The sequence below is a fragment of the Octopus bimaculoides genome, chromosome 2, assembly GCF_001194135.2.
Source record: "Octopus bimaculoides isolate UCB-OBI-ISO-001 chromosome 2, ASM119413v2, whole genome shotgun sequence".
Lineage (NCBI taxonomy): Eukaryota > Metazoa > Mollusca > Cephalopoda > Octopoda > Octopodidae > Octopus > Octopus bimaculoides.
Window position 1 is genome coordinate 161,894,421 of NC_068982.1, and position 24,348 is coordinate 161,918,768.

At 34.0% G+C, this 24,348-nt stretch overlaps 1 protein-coding gene across 7 annotated transcripts in view; it reads left to right on the forward strand.

Annotated features, from left to right (window-relative positions):
- Positions 1–24,348, forward strand: part of LOC106875262 (kalirin) — a 551,716-nt gene that overhangs the window by 155,450 nt on the left and 371,918 nt on the right. For all 7 annotated transcript variants that reach the window (XM_052965684.1, XM_052965687.1, XM_052965686.1 and 4 more), the window contains 5 exons: positions 14,003–14,194; positions 15,803–15,934; positions 16,516–16,644; positions 19,363–19,464; positions 19,841–19,963. In XM_052965684.1, coding sequence (XP_052821644.1) covers positions 14,003–14,194; positions 15,803–15,934; positions 16,516–16,644; positions 19,363–19,464; positions 19,841–19,963 — 678 coding nt within the window. The remainder of the gene's footprint in view (positions 1–14,002; positions 14,195–15,802; positions 15,935–16,515; positions 16,645–19,362; positions 19,465–19,840; positions 19,964–24,348) is intronic.

The window sequence follows — 24,348 nt, forward strand, 5'->3', positions numbered from 1 at the left end:
AAGATATAGACAAATGGCTGAAGGAGATTGAAATAGAATGCCTGGTAGAGTTCATACAGAAAGTTTTTATCTTAGGGACATCAAGGATTATCAGGAAGATTCTAAGCATTTGAAAGACTACTGAAAACTTGTGGATACCTAAGGTTACAGGTAATAAACCCACTGTCTACATAATTCCTACCAGGAATAAGACTGAACCTGAGCCAAACTATAATAATAATAATATTTGGTGTAAAAGATGGGCTACAGCAACTGTTCTGCTCAATACCACAGATTTGCTTGTCAGTTGCTTGACCCTTACCAGTTGAGCATGTCCATTAGTGGTTGACGATATGTGCATCCCTGATCACTAGCAGAAGTAGTAGGGGAGCATCATAACCACGTGTTGAGAGGAATTCTTTGAGGTTTGAATAATTCACCTCTGGAAACATAGGCATTTCATTCGACATCCTTAAACAAGCCTTATTCAGGGATCTTTTGAGCAAGCTGGGCTACTCCACCTGAAGAAAATACTAACTGGTCCTCACCTGCAAAATCATGCACTGTTTATCTCGATATGAGATCACCATATTGTGCACATATGGATGTGATTCATGTGCCTGGTGTACTCTTACCAGATGAGTAGTCATGACGGGTATATTGGGTTTTATATATTTTACCTCAGTGTCATTTTGATGGCATGCACTGCTCTCTCACTCAATAATAATGATAATAATAACATTAATAATGATGATGGTGATTCCCAACATTGCTGTTATGGCATTTTTCTAGAAGTGAAATGTATTAAATCAAACCCATTAGTTATTGATACTGTTTATCCAGAAATTTTGTTTTGGCAGGATTGGAACTCAAATGTAAAGGGACATAACTACATACTACAAGACTTCTAACTTTTTAAGAATTCTACTAGTCATGACTACTTAGCATCATCATCATCATTTTATGTCCACTTTCTCATGCTTGCTTGGATTGATTGTCTTCTATAGCACAGTGTCTCATTATTTGTTGCAGATCTTTGTGAACTTTAGCCTCTTAAGATCAGCTTTTATCACTTTTGTGCATTCCTTGGTCTTCCTCACTTGCATTATCCTTTCCTGTGGAACAGGGTATGCTTACTTCAATTCTTTCCAACTTTTGTATTTAGTTCCCATGGTTCAATCATGCAATATGATACTTTACTCACAAGCATTAAAGAATTCATTTGTTGTTCCTTTGAAGTTTTCCAGTGCTTTGATAACAATCACCTCCCTTCTTAATTAGGTCCCCTAGATGCCAGAAGCTATCACCCTCTAGGAAAACTTCCAAGTATTTGGAAAAAATATTATTTTATATTTGCTGCTACTTCTAATTTAACCCTGTGCATTTGTTATATTTGAAAGATTTTTGTTTGATCCCACTTCTCTTCTGCATCCATAGTTTACATAGAGTACACTGTATTGCATTCTTAGAATTTTTGTCTTTACTAAGTTTACTTTGCTAGGCTTACTTGGTTCTTGAATTTGCTGCTAAGTTTAGAATTTCTTCTCTAATTACTTGATAGATTTAGCTATGAGAACTAAGTCATTGGTATTATCAGCACTCAGAAGTTTCCAATGTCAGCCAGTTTCAAATTCCTCGATAAGGGCCTGATGAACCAAAATAAACAGGAGAGGAAGGGAGCTGAGAATTGAGCTCTGATGGCCTTTACAAAACTAGTTGTTAATGGAATTTCTGTACATGACTTACAGAGCTTGTACAGCTCTCATAAGTCATTCATCTACAGTTTTTTTCTCTTAAGCAATTAACAGACTTCAGAGTATAGTGCCCTGCCTAAAGCCTTCTCCATTTGATGAACGCTAGTTGTCTCACTTGTGAGAAGGCATTGATAATATTCCATCCTGGTACAAATATGAACTGTTTCATCCAGACTAATTCACTTCCTAATCAGTTGTGCTATCACTCTTTCATTTACATTCACAACCTGGTATCATGCCTCTGCAGTTGTTTCTTGCTTGAGCAATTCTGTTTCCCTTGTAGTAGTTAATAATGATATTGCTACACCTATCTTTGAGAATGATCCCTACCTGTACTGTGCAAGTGATTAGAGCATCCTCTATTTCACCAGATATTTTCAGTATCTCAGTAAATATCTTCAATGATTCATCTACTTTCCCTGCCTTCATATCCTTAATTGCACCTTTGATCATAAAGTTGTTAAAGTCAGTTGTTAGTCTATCTGTTTGGTCTACTTGTTATAGACCCACTCTCCCAACTCTCTTTATGCAGCAAATTCTATTAGCCAAATTTCCATGGCTATTTCTTGCTCAGTCAGTGAAGGCAGGTTTGCTTCTATCATTCCATACAAGCTTTTTTCCCAACATTTTAATTTGCACTGGTACACTGCTTTATAATCTGGAATACTTTTGGTGAATCTCTTACTTTCAGCTTCTCCTCTCCTTGTTACATGCATGTGATGTCGATCTTTTCTTCTAAGTGTGATATTGATCTTTACTTCATACCTTCTTTGGATCTTCCCAGGCCTACCTTTTATTTTTTTATGGGTTTATCTGTGTTATGCCAGTTTACCACCATGTCACTTTCCCTCAAGGTTGAACCTTACTTCACCCATAGATGTGGTCTGTAATTTGCAGCAAGTTATTTCCTTAACTTGCAACTCCATAATGCACATCTTCAGTACCTTGTTACTGAAAGCATTAAATGCTCAAAAGCTACTTGCTTGAACTTGGAGTGTGTCTTCATCATGCAGCTATTTCATCAATGAATATTTGCTATGAATAACTATGATGTTATTTTGTTTTTTTGTATTGGTTTTTCTGTCTCTCATTATCTTGCCACTAACATACTTTGAAAGATCTGTAGTTATCTCTGTACTTTCAAGTAATAATTTGAATCTACTTAACTTTCATTGTAGATCTTAAAACAGTTTTAAAAATGAAAAATAAAATCATCTAAAAACATTCAGTTATAATTCTAATTCTAAAAATTACAAAATTGATTGAAACAAACATATAAATTGTAAATTTATGTTTGCTATAAACTCAATATAAATGGTAAATTACATCATAAGGAGTAACTTAGAAGGAACTTGAAATGTGATAAGAGAGGGAATTCAAGTCATGTTGTCAGGCCTATTCTCTTTTGTTTCAAGTTGGTGCTTATAATGTTATTGATGAAATATAAAATTGCTATTTTTTTTATATATATATATTTTAACGAGATCATAAATACACTTTAGGTTTTTAATTGTTTCTGTTAGATTTTACTTGACGATGAATTTACATCATTAAAAATAAAATGAAAATTCATTTAAATTCAGCAAAATATCAAAGTGGCTTTTGAGCTTCTTGTGAAATTTTCATATATTTCTAATAGGTTTTTAGATTTTGTTTTATAATCAAATGTTATTACTCATAAATTCATGGTGCTTCCTCATGATAAACTAATTAAATTAGAAATTGGAGGTGATATTTGTAAGCTTACGCTCAGTGATTTGTGACAGAAATAGAAGGGAAGAAATCTCTGTAAAGGTTGTATAATGTATTCAAAACCAATTGAAATTAAATTGCTTTGCTTTTATTTTTGTTGTTGCCCATTGCTGGGAAGGTTGTTGGGGTAGAGTCTTCAGGCACCTCATCTATAGGGTCCTGTCAGAAGCAACTGTCATAAGACTTTCTGGCTGGATTCCTAGTTGTGACCAACTGAGACTAGGGATATTATCCAACTATCTCATTCTTGGTCTGCTCCTAGGCCTCCTGCCAGTTGGCTCAGCTTGAAGAATCTGTCTTTACTAAGTGTACTAAGTCTTGCAATTCTTTCCTGAAACATTCTGATTACATGTCCATAACACCTGAACTGTGGCCTCTCAGTGTAGAGAAGTAGCAGCTTGACCTAAAGAGTCTTCCTGATCTCCAAGTTTTGCATCCTGTCAAATAATGTTACTCCAGAGATCTTTTGGAAGAACCCCATTTTGGCCATTTGTAGTCATGATTATACCCTTTCAGTCATTACTCAACATTCATGACCATAGGTGAGGATTGGTGTGAAAGCCAAATTGAAGAGAGCAAGTTAGGCTTTTTTCACTAACCCCTCCTCTTTTAAGGATTTAGGGTAAATCCAGCTGAAATGGAGCTGTAATATTATATTGTATAAATATTAATATACACACTATATTTACGAATATATACAAGTGCTTGTTTTTCTTCTTGACTTTTGGACTCTCAGCTGATTAATAACAGTAACTAGAACAACAGCTGCAATAAAAACCCATTCAGTGTTGACCACTATCTACACTGACCACATCTCTCTGTCCTTTTTCTACCACTGTTGCTTCAGCTACTACTACTACTACAATTACTGCTACTGCTGTTACTATTATTACTACTACTACTACTACTACAATTACTGCTACTGCTGTTACTATTATTCCTACTACTTCTCTGTTCAGGCTACTGCTGCTACTACTGCTACTTCTGCCATCATTGCTACTACTATGGTCTCAGTTGCTGTTATTTTTTTCTTCTTTTTCTATTGTTCTTCCTGATACCAGTCCCCACTTATATAACATAGAAGGTCCCCTCTCTGTATATCCTGCTTCAACACCACCATCTGGCCCTTGCATGCATTCAGACCAGGCCTCCAGCGTTGGGTTGTCTATGACAAACCCCTGTACTATGATGTGCCAAAATATATATTTGCCCTTGCCAATTACCCCCTCTTCTAAATCTAAGGACTTTTTTTTACAGTACAGCTCCCACACTTCACCACTTACATGCAAACCATGTATCCCATTTCTCTCTGAAACACAAATTCTGCCTCTGTCTACAATCTATCCCTGCTGTCCAGGATACTCTGTCTGTTTGAAGTTTGCTCCAAAAGGTGGCATCACCTGAATCTCTGCAATAACAACTTCCAGTTACTCTGGCTCAGAGTATCTTTCCCCTCTTTCTCTCAAATACATCTGCTTCCTCTCTCACTCTCTGAACTCTTGAAACTACTTGCTTTTAAACCAAAGGGTAGGGTGTATCCATTAGTGATTGAATGCCAGTCAGTCAAGTGGCTCTTCTTTGGATACTGTCCAGTATGTCAGTGCGTGTAGCAACAACACTGTCCTAGTTGTGGGAACAGTACTCCATCATGGGCCTCACTTGAGCCCCGTAGAGTGTCAGTAGCTGTTGCAGACTGAAATATTTTCTGGCTCTGAAAAGAATGATCAGTTTTAGGGTTGAGATTCTAACTATGCTAAACATGTGCTTTTGTCAGGAAAGTAATAGTAAGGTCCAGCCATTACAGCAACTGTGATGGCTCTACTTTAGTGCTGTTTATGTTTAGGAATATGGCATAGTGGTGTTTTGCTCCTATGAGTGGAGCTTGAATTTTAATTTTTTTTAATGCAGAGACCTCACTGAAGCATGCTCTGACAGTTTTCCTGTTTTTGAAATGAATGCAGCTTTGGTGTGTGGCATTAAAGTTGCACTTGGATGATGCATAGTTTGGGGAAAGTTTGCAAGGAATGACAAGTCATGTCTTCTGCATAAGTGTGGGTGTTGTTGGAGGTGGCAGCTATTAGATCATTGATGTATAGGAGGAGACAACAGAAAACCCAGAGTAACACTAAAGTTGAATGAAAGTGAAGCAAAAGAAATTTAGTTAACAGATACCATAACAATGCATGGCAGATACGCAAAAATTTGCATGTCTGGCATATAAGAAAACTTTGCCAATGTCTAAAGCAATGACACTACTTTTATCAAACTTCTCTAAACCAGAAGCACACTAGTGTGTGATATAAGACATAAGACAAAAGGTGGACCTGGCTCCATGGAAGCAGTACTGGTGGTTATTGAGGAGAGAGAGAAATTCAAGGTGTTGCATATGCCATTGTTAATGGCTTCTACTGTAAAGATTTCAGAAGTGAAAGCAATAAGAAGATAGTTGGTTGGGTCAGAGTGATTACCTTTCTTTGGAATTGAACACAACAAAGCACACTTCCAAAAGTTAGAATATATCCCCACATCATCATCGTCGTCGTTGTATAGCATTTGCTTTACATGCTGTTAAAGGTTGGATGGTTTGACTAGGGGCTGGCAAGCCAGAAGGTTGCACCAGGCTGCAATCCAATCTGGCAAAGTTTCTACAGCTGGATGCCCTTCCTAACACCAACCACTCCGAGAGTATAGTGGGTGCTTTTTACATGCCACTGGCATGAGGGCCAGTCGGGCAGTATTGGCATCGACCATGCTTGAATGGTGCTTTTGACGCGTCACCGACATGGGAGCCAGTCAGGAGGCACTGGCAATGACCACGCTCGAATGGTGCTTTTTATGTGTCACCAGCACGGGACCAGTCAGCCAGAACTGGCATTGACCATGCTCAAATGGTGCTTTTTACGTGCCACTGGCATGGGAGCAAGTTAGGCGGCACTGACAATGATCATGCTCGAATGTTGCTTTTTATGTGCCACCGGCACGGGACCAGTAAGGCGGCACTGACATCTCTCTTGCACACCACATCTGATGCTTCTTATGTCCAACTTTTTTCTCAGGGTACTTACACTCTGTTGTGTATGCACACTGACATTACACATCCAGCGAAGCATACTAGCTTCATTCCTTGCAAGCTTACACATGTCCTCAGCAGTCACAACCCCAAAAAATTTATGAGTAAAGGAACAAGTTCTGGGGTATGCTGTTTGAGTCTAGTGGAAGGGACACTATCAAAGATGGTTGCTTTGAAGCAACTGAAGGTATTTCTGCATTTAGCACATGTGTATACAGGTTGGGATGTGGGTGTCTCCTTTCTGTACTTTCTGTTGTTTTTGCAACAACTTCTGTTCCTTGCAGCAGGCTGGTCTCATCCTTCCACCACTCAGTTGCCTCAAACCCACTCATATCTCCACTTCTCATCTCTCTTGTGTCTCATACTAACCCTTATACCCAGTCCTTCCTCTCTAGAATATAGTCCACCTGAAATCTTCACCCTCTTTTGACTTTCCTGCAGGTGTTGACCTGCCACATTAATGGCATCATGCTCACCTGTCTCAGAAGGCCTGTAAGTGTCATAGGCACTGTTCCTTTCGCCAGCCTCAGCAAATAAAAATATAAAATATACATATAGTCACACAAATGCACATCCTTTTAGTCAGAGTACTTAAACATCGTTAATTCAAACCTTAGAACATTTTAATGTGCTCGTTTTTTCTTTAAAAAGATTTTTCAGAGTAAGATATTAGTTTGTTATGTATATGATGAAACTAATGTAAATAGTTTATTATTTTACATGTCTTTAATTGAATAGCTTTTAAAAATATTTGTTTAAAGATCATATCACTGCTTATATTTTCATTTTCCCCATCCTTCGTCTGTCTTTGTACACATTAAGTTTTATATTTATATAATTTTTTTTTAAATTCTTTTTTATTTTCTGGGATGTGCTGTTAAGCTTCAGCAGTAATTTGTAACTAAATTCATATTGCACAATTTTATTTCAATTGTTTCAACTCTTTGGCAGGTTTTCTGAGTTATAATTTGCAATCTTTAATATTATTTTTATATCTTCCTTGTGGCAATTTTCTGAAATTCTTAAGAACATTGTTAGCTTTGTTATTGTATGCTTTACTAAGTTATTAATATTAAATATAACTCGCTTTCATTGTCATAAACTTGTGCGTGCTCACACGCATACAGTTACACTGACACACATACACACACACACACACACGCACGTATGCATGTGCACACATGCATGTGCACGCACGTGCACACACACACACTGAATTATCATTGTACTTTTAGTAACTTTGGCAATTAAAAATCAACATAATCCATCATGGCAATACAATATACTGTTTCCCTTATTCCAGCAATTATTCTTATAGCATTTCTCTTGATTTTATTGATGTTTTTTATTTAATTAAAAACATCCTGTCTTAGAAATTTATAATGAACATTAATACAGTAGATTTACTCAATTCAGATGCTAGTGTATATCCTTTGCAACATACATGCACATGGTTTAAGTATTGAAGCATTTGTAAAGCATATTTAATATTTTGATTTGTTTATGCACACAATATTTGCTTGTAGTCCTAGTATTGAATTGTTGAGGTTGAGTTTGCTACATTCTTGTGAAGCTTCCAGTGTTATTGTTGTGTTTTGTTTTTTTGTTGATATTTGGAATTTTCTTTTTCATTAATCGTGAAGTGGTGCCTTCAGGTAAGACCTGGATATTTGCAACACCAGTCTGCTTGGCTGAGAAACCTACACAGCTTTTAAGGGCTCAGAGTTTTATTGAATGACTTGATTGGAGCCTTTTTGCTAAAGATTAAAAAAAATTCCTTCAGAGATATTGCTCCTTCTCTCACTTTCCTTTTATTCAGATTGGAAAGTTAATTCTGGGACATATCTTGTTTTATGCTGAATTTGTTTGTTAGACACCTTAGTAACAAAAGAAAAAAAAAAAAGGAGAAAACCTAAAATGTTTTTGCTTGTGGATTCCAAATAGTCCAAAATTTCCACTACATATCCCATGGGATATTTATGTCAGTCTGTAGCTATCTACAATTCTGATTTACTTATCCTCTTATAAAACAAAATTTAAAAATCAAACCAAATAATTCGGTTTGTACTTAACATAAAGCATGTTGGTTTGCAGAAGCCTCTAATGCTGTAATTTGAAGTGAATTGCATTGCTAAATAATCCTGACATCTTCAAACTTTCTTCTCTTCATTAAATAACTCCTGGCAAATAGGCTGACAATCTTTAAGTACAAATAGTGTTTGATAGTAAATCACCAGTCATATGTCACTTAGGTTTTTTTTTCCTCTTCTGTCTGTCTGTCTTTCCTTTTGTTTATGGTTCTATCCACAGTGTGTCACTGAGACTCAGTATTATATACCACTGCAAGTAACCAAGTGTTGTTAGAGAAGTTCATATCTAGTTTTATTGTAGTCACTTTTAGTCCCCTAGAATTATCCAGTAGCCTTTTTGTTGACTTCAGAAATATTTGTGGCAGAATACTACAGATTATGGTGTAGAGGAACTCCATACTGCATTTATTAACTATATATTTTCTTCATTTATGAAGCACAACTCCTTATTGACATCAAATTTGAATATTATTTACTATATACAAAACCTCTTCTCATAAATATATTCACCGGAGGAAATATATCCTATATAGTGCTCTGCCACAATTTGTTGGTAAAGAAGAAATTGATAATAGTACTGTATTTTTGTTTTTGTATATCTGATCACTATCTAGCATGGCAATAGTGTGTTCACCTAAAAAAAAAATGTTCTTTCTGTTAGTCATTAGTCTATTATCTATGCTATTATCTAAATGATTACATTTTTGTATTGTTCATTTCTTTGAAAATTCTGTTCTTTTTCATAAACATTTTCAGACAGTTATTTACTATCCATTAACACACATACACACTCCTCATGCTACACTATATGCATTTTACTATTGTATTTGATGAATACATCTGACATTCATATATTTATGTCTATATAATGCTCATTAACTAGATCTTGCCTTTCTATACATCTGCCACTCTATTATGTACATGAGATAAATATTGGAACTTGAGCCAACAAGGTAATCTTTATGTGGTTTCTCAGCTAGCTAGAAACAACGACCAAATCTTCCTCAAATTACATCTTAGTTTCTTGAAGAGAGAGGGGGCACAGTCCATATGCAGTGTCTGTGTAAAAGCTGAGATGGTCATGCAAGACCACTTTTTATTGTAGATCTACTGATTCGGGCCTGACTTGAGGCTAAACAACCTCTTGTGACTAGTTACATTAAATACAACTTGATACTCCATAAAGATCTTGTCACTATCTACTATGGTCTTATCGCAGTCAAATACCAATGACTTGTTTTATACTATTGTCCTTTACATCCTCATAATAAACTTGTTTTGTCAGACATGTTGATGTAGGCATCTATTATTATTGTTAGTTTTTTGATTATCAGGCTTTCCATTACTGGAATATTAGAAATTTTAAGGTGTGCACAGTTGATTATACTGATCCTCAAGACAAGACTGGTATTTTATTAACATTAAGAGCATAAAAGATAGTGTCAGCCTTTGTGAGATCTGGACCTTGCACTTTTTCCTGTACAACATTCTTTTGGGGAAAGGTAATGAAGTTTGGACTTGTTATGTAGCCCTTCTCAACTCTGCTTGAGCACTGCTATGGAGTTACAAATATAATCATTTGAGGGAGCAATCCAATATGCAGTGTCATAGTGAAGAGACACTGCTTCAGTTTTGCTGTGCAACCCATATCTCGGATGTAATCAAAACCTTTGATGGTGGCTGTAACCTGAGAAAGATAGTCTTAGTGGGTGTTTAGAGAATGGGATTGTTATGGATGGGATACTGTATAGTATTGAGATTTTAGCTTTTAACTTATGAGCTTTAATTTCTGCTGGATTGAGCAGAATAAAGTATGCATATGTATCATTTGTTCAATGTGTTCTGGTCGATCAACTAAATACTTCGTTCTTTTTAAAAGCGAAACCTTGTGTCTAATTAAAAACAAATATTTAGACATTCTAATGTATGTAACTCTGTAGACATTAAAATCAACATTTGTTTAAAACTGGTTGGTGTTTTGCTTGAATTTTTGTGCTTCTCAATGAGGATAAGGAAATATTCAAAATTACTTCAGAAGTTACTTAATATTTTTCCATAGTCAAACCACAAGTCCAATAATAGACTGTGATGCACCAGTTTAATTGTACACATTACTCAAATCGAAAGTAGTAAGTTTCACAGATTATTCAAATGAAGGTGTACAATATTTCACTGAAAGACTAGTTATACTTGTTTAATATTATGTCACAAAGGATTTGACCATTTAATTCTAGTTAAACATTTGCTAGTTAAATATGTTTAGTGTATTATATGTAATCGTCAATAAAATTATTTAAGTGGTTCCCAATTGTATTAACAGAAATTTTCACTAGATTATTGAAAACAAATGGATCCATTAGTTGTTGCTATTTAGTCCCAGTTGACTGAGATGGACTTAAAATCAACACATTACAACCATGACCCCATCTTTTTTAAGGCTATATAGAACTGCATATCTAAACAAGTTCTTTCCTTCCCCAAGATGATATGGTATGAGTTTCTCAATGATATAGTATGAGGGCAATTTTCCTGCTATTTCCAACTAGTCAGTAACATCATAGAAGTTTCCCCCATTGGCTCAAGCAATCCATTTTTTCATTGTTTACAATATCTTCCCTACTCTCAGTTGTACTTCATCTAAAATTTCTTAAGTTCTTTTTTTAAACAAAAAAACTTGTATAGGGTCGTCAGCAGTCAGTCTGTTAATGACCCATATGAACAGGGCAAATATATCTAATCTAATTAGTTATATATAAGCGTAAGGGATTTTAAGCAATTTTGCCATAACCTGTAACTCCATCTAATCTCTTTTCTTTTTGCATGTCCCTAAAGAATTTAAAATTCTGATTGTTAGTAGATTATTTTTGAAGATGTGAGTGGCTGTTAGACTATTTCTCTTGCTATCTTCCATCTGCATAACCTCACACCCATTACCTCTCCTCCATCTTTTTTTTTCTACCCTTTTATTAAACATATGCCAAATTTAATATTGGTCTTTGAATGCCACTCCCTTTATTGCTGCTGTTGATGCTGCTGCTGCTACTATTACTGCTGCATTGCTTCTAACTGACTTCTATTTTTTTTCTGCATGGTAACAATTAATTACTTATTAGAATATTAAGTTTGCATAAGCTTGTCTTGAATTCATCATCATGAGTAAGCCCATCAGATTTAAGTACTGTTTGGTCCCTAATACAAATTGTTATTGTTGTTATTATAAGAAGGAATTGTTTAAACAGAACTCAACAGGATAAAAGGAAAGCCCCTAATTTACATATTTGGAATATTCTAAAATGAAAATAGATTAAAATTGTAATTTTAATTTTAAAAAATTACATCAAAAGATATATTGCTATGACTCAAATGTGATCTACCAAAATTCCTCCATTTTCTGTTATTTCCTTAGGAAAAGGTAGGATAATGTTAAACATATTTTGGTGTATATTATTGTTATTATTATTATTTGACAGCTCTATTACTTTTAATATTGAAATTAATAATAACCAGAGCTTTATTATTCAACTCTGAATTTGGTGTGAAATAATAATTTTTTGGGGACCATGTAATTCATAGAGACACTGATCATAATAGCAGGCAAACAGAGATGCCATCTAGGAGGCAGGTCCCATTTAGAAAATATTTCAAATTCATAGGCTTTGATGAAATCTCCAGAAATCTCTAACTATGAAATATTATTTTAAGCGTAGTGTTGCAATCTCTATCTAAACAAGTACTGTGTTAATACAATTGCTAAAGTGAACATGGAGTGATATTGGAAATACATTACAAATTTAGAATTAATTTGTTATATATATTTTGAACATAAAATGTGAGAATAACATCTCTGTGAAACGTATTTCAAACAAAATCCATATTTTTTATTGATTCTGATGGGCTGTTATATAATTGTCCTTAATAGTAATTCAGCAATTCAGTCTCAGTCCCTTTGTGTTTATACATATATGTTGATTCTGAACATTTTGTAAAAAGTTGAGTTTGTTTTGCCATCTCACCTCTCATCTCAATTTAATATTGGCACACATACGCATAGAAATACATACACAAACATTAATTCTGTTTTGAATTATTGTATTGTTGGCAAATATCTTCATTTCTCTAATAATCAGTTTTGAACACCATTAGTAAAATATTCTTAGTATCTAAAAGACTTTTATTTTGTTTATCTGAGACACTTCCTGATTAGATTGATGATATGGTTAAAAAAAACCCACAAATTCAAAATATTTTTTCACATCAGTAGTTCTGTCATACTTTCATTTAGTTCTCTTAATCTATGAAGAAGTTCAATATTAGTACATTCCCAACTATCAATTTATTGCTATTATAACTGTAAATATTTTATCTTGCTACACAAATACTACAGTTTTGATTTGAAATGTTAGATTAATCTGAATAATTCTCATATTTAAAATTGGTTGTATTCAGTAATTTTTGTTCAGCAGAAAATATTTTTGTATTTGTTTGGGTGTTGTAGTGTGATAGTAAATTCTTAATGACCTCAATTTCTAATTTGAAGTTTTCCAACATTTCATCTACATCCTCTTGGGAATGACATAAGCATCACAACAATCCCACTTACCTTGAGGGAATCTCTTCATATAGTGATTTGACTGCCTGGAAATACCAGCCAAATCTATCTTAGAAATGGAAGGAAACATTAGATAATGGAGTCTTATATAGAATATATCTGAAAATGAAAGATAGGATTGTTAAAGCTTGCAAACCTTTGTTCACAAGTCTGATCAAGGATGGCATGCAGGTTAGATAACAACCCCAAGTATTATGCTTGTTTATTAAACGGGAAAATAATAACATTTTCGCCTCTAAAGCTTCTAAAAAATTGAAGTTCATTTTAAAATTTTAGAATTTAAAAAGCTGAAATCTATAAAAATTAAATGGTTAGCTTATTTATTTTGCCACCATAAAGCATTTGAAAATGTTATAATAGAGAAGTTGTTAAAAAAAAAAAAAATTTAATTGACAAGTTGATTATTCATTTATCTTTAAATTATTTATATGATTTAAAATTTAGATTACATTTTGTAAACTATTATTTTCAGTTTTTTTTATACCTTTATTTTCAAAATGTAAGAAAAGTTGTGTAGAGTTATTCCATGGGGATTCTATCATTGTTCATTATATAATTAGAACTATCAGCTTATAACTATTATAACTCTTTATTTAAAAGTTTATATTGGTTCTTGTTAAAATGGATTAACCTGGCTTTCATATCTGTTCAGTTATTAGCTTATTACTTAATTCTAAATAAGCTTTTTATATATTTGTAAAACTTTTTGTTTACTTGTTAATATTTGTCTCATTTTTCTTTTTTAAAGGACATGTACATGAATATTAACCGCATCTTAGGTGTTGCTCAGCGGCTGTGTGATACTGGTCATTATGGTGCCAATGAAATCCGCCAACAGGCCAGCAAACTGGAGAGGGATTGGAAGACTTTAGCAGCAGCTGTTGATGATCGTAGCACTGTCCTTAGTATGTCTGTGATTTTTCATAAACGTGCAGAACAGGTTAGCAAACTGAACTTTTCTATTTTGTTTAACCTTTTACTTTAACTTACTGGGGTTTAGGGGGAAAAATATTCCTTTGAGAACTAAGAGATAAAGAAACTTCATTAGAAACCTTACTGTTTTTCTGATGCCTATGATTTTATTTTGAAAATGTAATAATTCCATTGGTTATGATTAACACTAGAGTTTTCAGGTAGCTGTCTTAATCCAAGGTCACAGCATCACCTACCTGACCAATGTTTATAATCAGAGGTTTTTTTTTTTTTTTCCTTTTTACCCTTTCAGCCAAAGAGAAGCTGATAGGATAAACACACCTAAATAAAAGTGGCTTGTCAGGAAATTTTTTAAGAAATCTGTTTTTGGACAAATTGGAATATGTGTGTTCTGTGAACTACTGTTTGATAGATTTTATAGTGATGATGAATATAACTAAACCTGGTTATGTAAAATAGTTGAAACACAGTGTTGAGGTTTTGTGTTGATGATAAATATAACTGGTTACTTGATATTAAATAGTTATAGTGAATTTTGTCAATGTATTGGGAATTGATTTGTTGTTAGTGTGTGAATTATTGACTTACTTCAGCAGATTTCTGTAGTAACTCAACAAGATTTACCTTCATTTGTTGATGTTGCTTTGTATATGGGGATACCTTAAGTACTTATTTGAGCGGAAAATCCACCCTATTTCTGCCTTGAAGTTGCTCTTCTTTTAAACTCATTAGCCATTTCCCAACTCTATGTAATCACATCTGTCTCCTCTATCAAGGGCCAACACCAAAGTAACGTGTATTGAGTCTGTGGACAACCCTCTACAGAGTTATTCGGCCAAATCATCAAACTACACCCTGCAATCTAAAATTAAAAAAATATATATATAAAAAAATGACACACCTGATAATAAGCTTACAGTTGAAATTTCATTCTTCAGAAGTCTGTTCAGTTAGGGTTGATCTGATCTGGAAAGCAACGTCAAATCTTCAGAAAATTTTTTTACATTATTTATTCTGAAGTTCCCAGATATTATTTTGTCAAGCAACATATACCGAAAATAATATACTGCGCTTAACCAGATTAATTCTCATTCTATTTTGAGGACACTACACATGTATTGAGAGCCAATTTATTTATTTTTTTACAAGGGGAATGATTCTTTCTGAACTAAATTTTTTTATACCGTTGTTACTTCCCTTGCATAATACATTTACCTACTCCAGCGATTTGCATTCTGATTTTGGAACGTGACCGTAGTTAGAATACTTTTGCCTTCGATTGGAGATTAAAATTAAACTTAGATTATATATTTTGACCATGCCTGTTTACTCTTACTGCTATACAATGATTTACTTCAAACTGGGTTTTTTTTTTTTTGCTGTCTCATTATAATGAAACAAAAATGTTGCTATCCTCAAAATGTTGGAAAACGCTACTCTACTGTTTATAGAATTTTTTTTTAAAGATTTCATGTCTTACCTGACATTATTCTCACTAGCTAAATCCCCATGAGTGACTGAGTTATCTATATTGCTTATTCAAATGAGTTTTAGTGATTGATTATTTCTTCCTTTTATCCAAACTTTACTTTCAATATATATTCATGCAATTCAGTATCTTGCTCAAGTCCATGAGTGGAGGCTAGCCTGTGAGAGTCCTCAGATTCCATCATCCATTAAAGACCTAGAGGAAGCCTTACAACAACACCAGACATTAATTGAAACCATCAGCCAAGCCTATGCTGAGGTAAGTACTGAAATCCATCAGTTTTTTTTTCTTTTTTTTTTTTTAAGTAGAATAATGTTAGCTAATTTGTTCATCCTAATTTGCCTAACCTAAATACCCTCATCTAATATATTAAAATTATGTTATGATAAATAATGATCCAAAAGAGTATAAGGCTGAGAAACATCATTACTGTAGGCTAAATATATTGCTAAACTTGTGCTATAATCATGGGAAAATGCTGAGTAACATTTTATTTCCAGTTTTAGTTCTACAAAGTCAGTCTTTTCCTTACATATAATGAATGCAATCTCAGATTAACTTACCACCTAAAGTCAAGCTCAAAGTGGCAAATTGACAAAAGGTAGTAGCCCTTCTGTGACTTTATTTCTAACAAATGGTTTAGTCATACAGAGAATACAATTAGAAATATTTAAACAATGAAGAAAAGATTGCATCAGCTCATGGATTAATGTTATCCAGTACCAAAATCTCACAAAAACTATGCCATTGTTTACTGAACATGTATGCTATTTACATTTACAAATTACTAATATTGATGTCAGTACTGTTAGTTAACTGTTTACCTTTATATCCTGTAGGTATGTGCTGATGGGAAGGCATTATTGGATACACTTCAAACGCCAGTTACTTCAAGTAGTAACAATTCTATTACAGCCAAGGCTGATTATTCAGAAGCAGCAGGACATGTCCTAGATGTTATTCATGATGTAAGTATACATGCATATGTATATAGGTGATAAAATTTGTCAATTACTTGTTTTAACATGAATTATGGGCTATAAAACCTCAGATATATGCACTGATTTTTCATAGAAATGTTTAATCAGATTTGCTGTCTAAAATACATTGTAAAAGTTCCTACTTCCTAAACAGAAAAAAAAAACCCGAAAAAAAAACTTAAAGTTAAAAGTGACACTTCAACTTTACAGATGCAAACTTTAAAAGTGCATCTGCTGTAAGGTCAAGATTGGGAAAAAAGAAACTTGTCTCAATTTTTCCAAAATTTGTTTAGTATGAGAATCATAACACATACACACACGCACGCATGCAGGCAGGCAGGCAGGTAGAGAGAGAGAGAGAGAGGGATATTATTGAAAGTTTCTGGTTTGCTTATACTGTGATTATATAATTCTCCATGAAGACGTATGCTACTGATAGTCGTTAGTAGTCTGCCTATAAGTCATTATTTAAAAAAAAACCTCCTGTAATCTATTTTTGTTCAGTTACTATAGAAAATTTTGTAATGTATCAGAGTGGCTTCTTGGCATTTACCATGACCAGTAAGTTTGGGCAATGTGCTTGCATCAAGCTTTATGTGAATTTTGGCAGATTGGTTACTGAAATCTTCAGAATGCTTCATCAGACTTCTGGCAAACATTCTATATATTAAACATAGATCTTTGAGAAGCATATGTGTTACAAGGATAGTCTTTGTCAGTTCAAGATGATGAGCATTCAGATCAACAAGTCATCAGAAAATATGGTTAAAATTTGTGAACTCATCCATGAGGACCATTGCTGAACCAACTATCAGTTTTCTCTCATGATTGGAATCAGCTGTAGAGTCTATCAATTGGTTCTCTCAAAGCCTGAATATGCATCACATTGCTGCAAAGTTTTTTCTACGTTCCTCAACTCAGGGTCCTGATACTCACCCTAAGATGCCTTGAGGTTTGTGAGAAGGGTAACATAACTTTTATCTCTAAACTCATCACAGGTAATTGAAGTTGTGTTTATAGCTGTGATCCAGACATAAAACAACAGTCATTGTTGTAGAAGAGCCTGCAGTAACCCAGACCTTAGAAAACATGACAGATTCAGGTTGTGACAAGATTCATGCTCATCATTGTTTCTCTCCTCATGTTCAGGGCATTGTTCATTAGTATTTGTTCCACCTAGCAGTAGAATGAATTCTGATTTTTACTATGATATTCACTCATCTTGTTCCTTTGTAACTTAACTGTTTCCCAAAATGAGGTCCAACTCATGCCAGCATAGGAAATTTAACATTTGGTAATGATGATGATATTGAACATTCAAAACTGTTAATGAAATTCAAGTAGAATTGCTAACAGTATTGTTAGATAGCCTTTTGGGAAAGGACTTTAACATTTCTTTTACCGCATTGAAGATACATTGGGATTGTTGTGTACATTTCCAAGAGGACTTTTTTGAAGGAGTTGGTGCCCAAATCATCATCATCGTCATCATCATCATTAATCTCCCTCTCCTCCTCTCCCCACTCCTTCATGCTGAGTTTTTCCATGCTTGCATGGTTTTGAAGGGTTTCCTTCACGATCAGCCTCCTGCACTTTTGCTGTTTTCCTCTTCCACTGGTTCTTCCCACATGACTCTCCTGTCACTTCTTCACCTACTTGTTATCATTCAAATAAAAATAATATAGGAAACACGCAATTTATTAGAATAATGGTGCAAATTCTTTGTAGGCTTGCTAAGAACTTTCTGATATCATCTTATATGTAGGCATTCACATCGATGATATCAATCTTCTATGTTGCTGTGGTATAATTTGTTGCTCACGACCTGGGGTTTATCTACCTATAGTGATATTCACTCTATTGCAAGTATTAGAACCAGGTTTTGGCACACTACTTGCTACTGCAGAAGCCCAGGAGGTATGGTCTCTCCTTTATTTTCTTGCAGCAATGTTAGAGGCTCTGCAAAATGTTACGGACTCTGTTCTTCCTTTCCTGATGAAGCCATGAATATATATATATGTGTGTGTGTGTATGTATATGTGTGTATCTGTGTTTAATTTAACAGTGAGTTTTCAAGCTATTTTAAATAAAGAGTTAAAGAATGAGGAATAATGGGCAAAAAACAAAAATGGCTACTCCATCAATTGTGCATACACTAGTAAATATCAACGCTATAACTGACTGATGACAAGGTCTTTTCATATTCATTAATGTAGCAATTGAACCAATACTTTACCACTTGTCTAAATACTGTATCATATTTAAATACTGTACTACATGTCTACTGTACCATTTGCCTAAATACTGTACCATTTGCCTAAATACTGTACCACAAGAATAAAAATTGGATCACATTTAAATTACTGTACCATTTGCCTAAATGCTGTACTACATGTCTAAATACTGTACCACATGTCTAAATACTGTACCACATGTCTAAATACTGTATCATATTTAAATACTGTACCACATGTCTACTGTACAATTTTCCTAAATACTGTACCACAAGAATAAAAATTGGATCACATTTAAATTACTGTACCATTTGCCTAAATGCTGTACTACATGTCTAAATACTGTACCACATGTCTAAATACTGTACCATATGTCTAAATATTGTACCACTTGTCTAAATATTGTAGCACTTGTATAAATGTAACCACTGTACCATTTGCTTAAATATAAATCCTTTTCTGTTTCTTCCAGGTTCTAGCTCATCAACGTCATTTAGAACATCTGTGGCATAACAAGAAAGTGAAGTTGCACCAGCGGTTAGGTTTGCGCTTGTTTCAGCAAGACGTCAAACAGGTACAGTTGTTTTTACTGCAGCTTCATTTCTTCTGACTTATGTATTTTTAGGTGAGAAAGAAAGAGAAAGAGAGGGAGAGAGAGAGAGAGAGAGAGAGAGAGAGTCAACTGACCAATATATTTGAACTTGGTCTTGGATTGTGACATAGATTGTCAGTAAGATCTTTTTAGAATTGAAATATAAATTTAAAAGCTATGATTTTGATATAAGTCATATATTTATTTTGAAAATAGGAATAAATATAAGACTTTGTGATAATTGAAAAAATGATTGAGGAAAACTACCCAATAAAACAAAATAAAATGTAAACAAAATGCACCTCCAGCTGCGAATACATTTATTTTTTAATGTATGCATTTGGTTTGCTTCCTTTAGGTGATTGATTGGCTTGATAACCATGGTGATGTTTTCCTGAAGAAAAATACATCTATAGGAAAAACTTTGCAAAGGGCTAAAGCTTTACAAAAGAGCCACGAGCATTTTGAATCTGTTGGACAAGTAAGTTAAGTTTTAATTTTTACTCACAATGCAGACATATACATGTGTACACGTGCACACACACACACAGATACATGTTTCATTTAATATACACAGTATTTAAATATGAGCTACTAATAGTTTTATGCAGTGGAAACACTATAATTCACCAGATTTATATATCATGCCTTGTGTCTCCAAGTAATGTGTCTATTAAATCAGGGGTTTTCAAACTTTTTGACTTGCGGACCCCTTTATATTTCAGGCTTTACCTTAGGAACCCCCTTATAAACGCTTATGAAATTTATACATAAATATTTGCTTAAAATAACATATTTTTACATTTATTTATTTAACAGTATTTAACAAAATAGGTTTATTGTCAATTAAAAGATTTCGATTAAAAAACATATATAAAATCAAATTGCCCATAAAAAGTATTTGCTGTCCACGGATCCCCTGTCTTGTCCTTGCGGACCCCCTGTGGTCCGCGGACCACAGTTTGAAAACCCCTGTATTAAATGATCTGTATCTCTCACTGGCTGGATTACTTTTTTTGTTGATCTTACTAATCACAGCACAGGAAATTACATATATTTGTATGCATAAGTGAACAAACCTACCAATCATTGTCAAAATGTCTTGTTAATTAAATTGTAATTCGACCAATAAGTTCATTGTTTAAGATGAAAATGTTTTCTTTTTTCAGTGTTTACATCTACACAATATATTGATTAGTTTTCACTGGAGATGTAATTAGTACCAGACTGGATTTGAACTAAAAACCTATATTTTTAAACTAAGAGTAATAACGTATGTGTCACTTGTGTAGGGAAAATGATTATTACCCATAGGTTAGGTGGCAAGGTGGACGGAACGTTGAGCGGTGTTTTGCCCATCACTACAGTCTGAGTTCAAATTCCACCGTGGTCAACTTTACCTTTCGTCCTTTCAGGATTGATAAATTTAGTACCAGTAAAACACTGGGATTTATGTAATCAACTAGTTCCTTCCCCACAAATTTCAGGCCTTATGCCTTTATTATTACCCTTAGCTAAGAATTCAGCTATTTCTCATGTGTTGTTCTTGCATATAACTGATTGGTAGCCTAATTGTTAAAGAATATTATTACTTAGTTAAGAAATAGAGTTCCTAATCTGATACTATGTACACATCTAGGAATAGGACATCAGACAATGATTGGAGATTGAACTGATCAAAACAAAGTAGGTGTAAACGTTAATTAATCCCTATATATATTTTAATATGAGTATTTGCAACCTGATTAATCAATTATATATTTAAAACTTTAGGACGTCTTCCCCTCATTGTGGATTTAAAAAAAAAATTTTATGTATTCATTTTTTCCCATTGTTGCTGAAATACTTTGGGTTAGTTTAGGTACTTAATGACATTTCTTACTGAAAATATCTTCTTCCTTTTCTCACTGAAATAATGTCTGTTTTTACCCTTTGATGACAAACTTGAGAGTAAGTAACAGATATCATTGCCACATGTAGGGTGAATTTTAAACTCCAAAACTTTCTTGATTAACATAGCAATTATAATAATTATAACAAGAAAATAATAATTTCTAAAATAAGAACAAAGCAACAAATTTTAAGAGAGGGTATAGTTTCTCTCTCCTCTTCTTATCGTAGGCACAAGGCCATGCATTGTTAAGAAGGGTTTAGTTGTTTAGATTGGTCCCTGTAGTTGACTGGAAGTATTTTTTTTCCTAACCACAGAAAGACTAAAATCAAAATCATTGTCAAGAAGATTGGGACTCAGAAAGTAAATATGCCAAAGTATCTAATCTAACATTCTTATGCATTAACTTTATTTGAGTAAATATAAATTGTTAAATGATTTCAATAGATTTCTCAATGGAAATACTTCATTCTTTGTTTATATATATCAGTGATAAATTTTAACTGTATTATGTGAATTTAGGTTATATCTTAGCAGTGGCATTTAGTGTTCTAATATTGAAGTGTGGAAACAATCCTCCAGTATTTGAACATTATCACTTTATCAGTTGTTTACAGTAACTCAGTTCTGTTGTATAATAAAAATACATCAACATATATAAAGGTGTGGCTACGTATTTAAGAAGGTTGCTTTCTGACCAGAAGGTTTCAGGTTTACTCCACCATGTGGTACCTTGGGTTAGCACCTTCTACTATAGCTGTGGGTTGACCAAAGCCTTGTGATTGGATTTGGTAGATGGAAACTAAAAGAAGCCTGTTGTCTATATGTGTGTGCATGTGTATGTGTGAATTTCTTTGTTTTGACATCACATGATAGTTGTAAATAATAGTCGCTGTCATACAAGCAGAGTCGTTTATTTCTAATGTTCTGTGCGAACATGTCTGATCATAAGGAAATACTACCTTGCTTGGAAACAGGTGAAGGTTGGTGACACAAAAGGCATCTGGGTGTATAAAATCTGTTGCAATAAACTCTTATCTCATGCAAGCAAGGAAAAGTGAACATTAAATGATGATGATAATGAAACACATTATGGACAGTGGATGGTGGAATCCACAGGGTAGTGGACAGAATTCACTGTTGTTTTTGGTTACATACATGTTGATTCTGTGCTCAAATCCTGCCCAGATTGATTTTGCCTTTCATTTTATTGAAGGTCACTAAATGCCTATAAAGTGCTTGGTTTGATATAACTGGCTGTATCTTTGATGGTTTTGTCTTTGTAATACAATAGTCCATGAATGAAACCAGTAAAAGAACAAAGAATACATGACCTTGATTTAAAAACCAAGCTAATTCAAGTACATGTAATAAGAACATAGTATACCATGATTTTCAATTTCTTTAGAATTTCTAAGCTGTATATTTCCTATCCTCTGCCCTGAATTAGACATAGACATGTTAAGGATATTCTGTGATGTACAGAATATGGTGACTGATAATTTATGCAAACATTGGTCAGCATTGGTTTATCTCTTTCAGCGCATCTGACTGGTATAAAAAGTTTGATGACAACCTGAGGAGATTTGAGCTGGTGATGTTGGCATTAAGTCTGGGTTTTATCTAAAGTAATCTTTGTAGTAAGATGAAATATATTTACTCATACATAATAGAACATAAATCTTTAATTTGTAAAGTAGCAGTAGAAAACTATGCACCAGTTGGAGAGAGGCAATGTAAGATCCTCCACATGGTTGCTTGATTTGGTAGAAATAGCAACCAAATCTCCATCTCTTAAAGAACAAAGACATATTGAATAATGTAGTCCTAAGTATCATATATTTGATTGAAAGTCACTTTTGTTCATCAGTTTATATGATCAAGAGTAATCTAGGACTAAATAGCAGCTTCGTAAGTGTGGACATGTGATGCATGAGAAAGATAAAATAAAGTGATGTTTATATTGTTGTGGTTTCCAAAGAGTAGATATTATTCTATGGTGACAAATGTAGTTTTGTATTGGTAACAATAACCATAGTTTTACAACAAGATGTTAACTGGTCCATTTTGTATTGTGACAATAGTCATAATAAAAGAAATTAATAATGCAAGTAATTTGAATTTAAATTTTTAGTAGTCTGTATGGCACAGTTGTTAACTGAAAGGTTGGTGGTTCAAGTCCACCCAGGATCGTATGATGCATAAAGCACAGCTATGGTTGTGTGGATCAGAAGCTTGCTTCCTAGCCATGTGATCCTGGTTCAATGCCACTGCATAGTACTTTAGGCGAGTGCCTTCTCCTATAGCCCTAGGTTGATCAAAACCTGAGGATAAATTGGGTGACCAAAAGAAGCCCATCGCGCGCACGCGTGTGTGTTTGTGTGTGTGTATCTTTGTCGTGACATCATTGAATAATTGTAAAAGAGCATCATCATCATACTAGTGATGTTTGTTTCAGTTTTCCATGAAAAATATGTCTAGATATGAGAAAATATTACCCTTAAACAAACTATGGTTGGCTGCAGGAAAGGCATCTGGCTGTAGAAAACCTATCTCGACAAGTTCTGTCTGACCTATGCAAGCATGGAAAATTGGATGTTAAATGATGAGGATGAAGACTTCCTTTGAAAAAGCTTGAATGTCTTAAAGTGTTCTCTCCCTCCTTTCCTCTGTTCCCCTTAGAGAATTTGTTTATGGAAGAAATCAATATCGTTCAACAAGTTATTGTTGCCATGTATTGATCGTTCTTACTTTAGTTCATTGAACTGACCATTTCTTAACCATTCTTAATAATAGATATTAACAGAACTAAGCATCTATTCTCACCTTAGTAATAGTCCTGATGGAACTGGCCATTTTTTTTTTATCATTCCTACTTTATTAACATAATTGTAGAACTGACTGTCTATTACCCATTCTTATCTCTGTCAACCATCTGTTGACCATGCTAGACATGCTGGAACCTTGTCTATTAA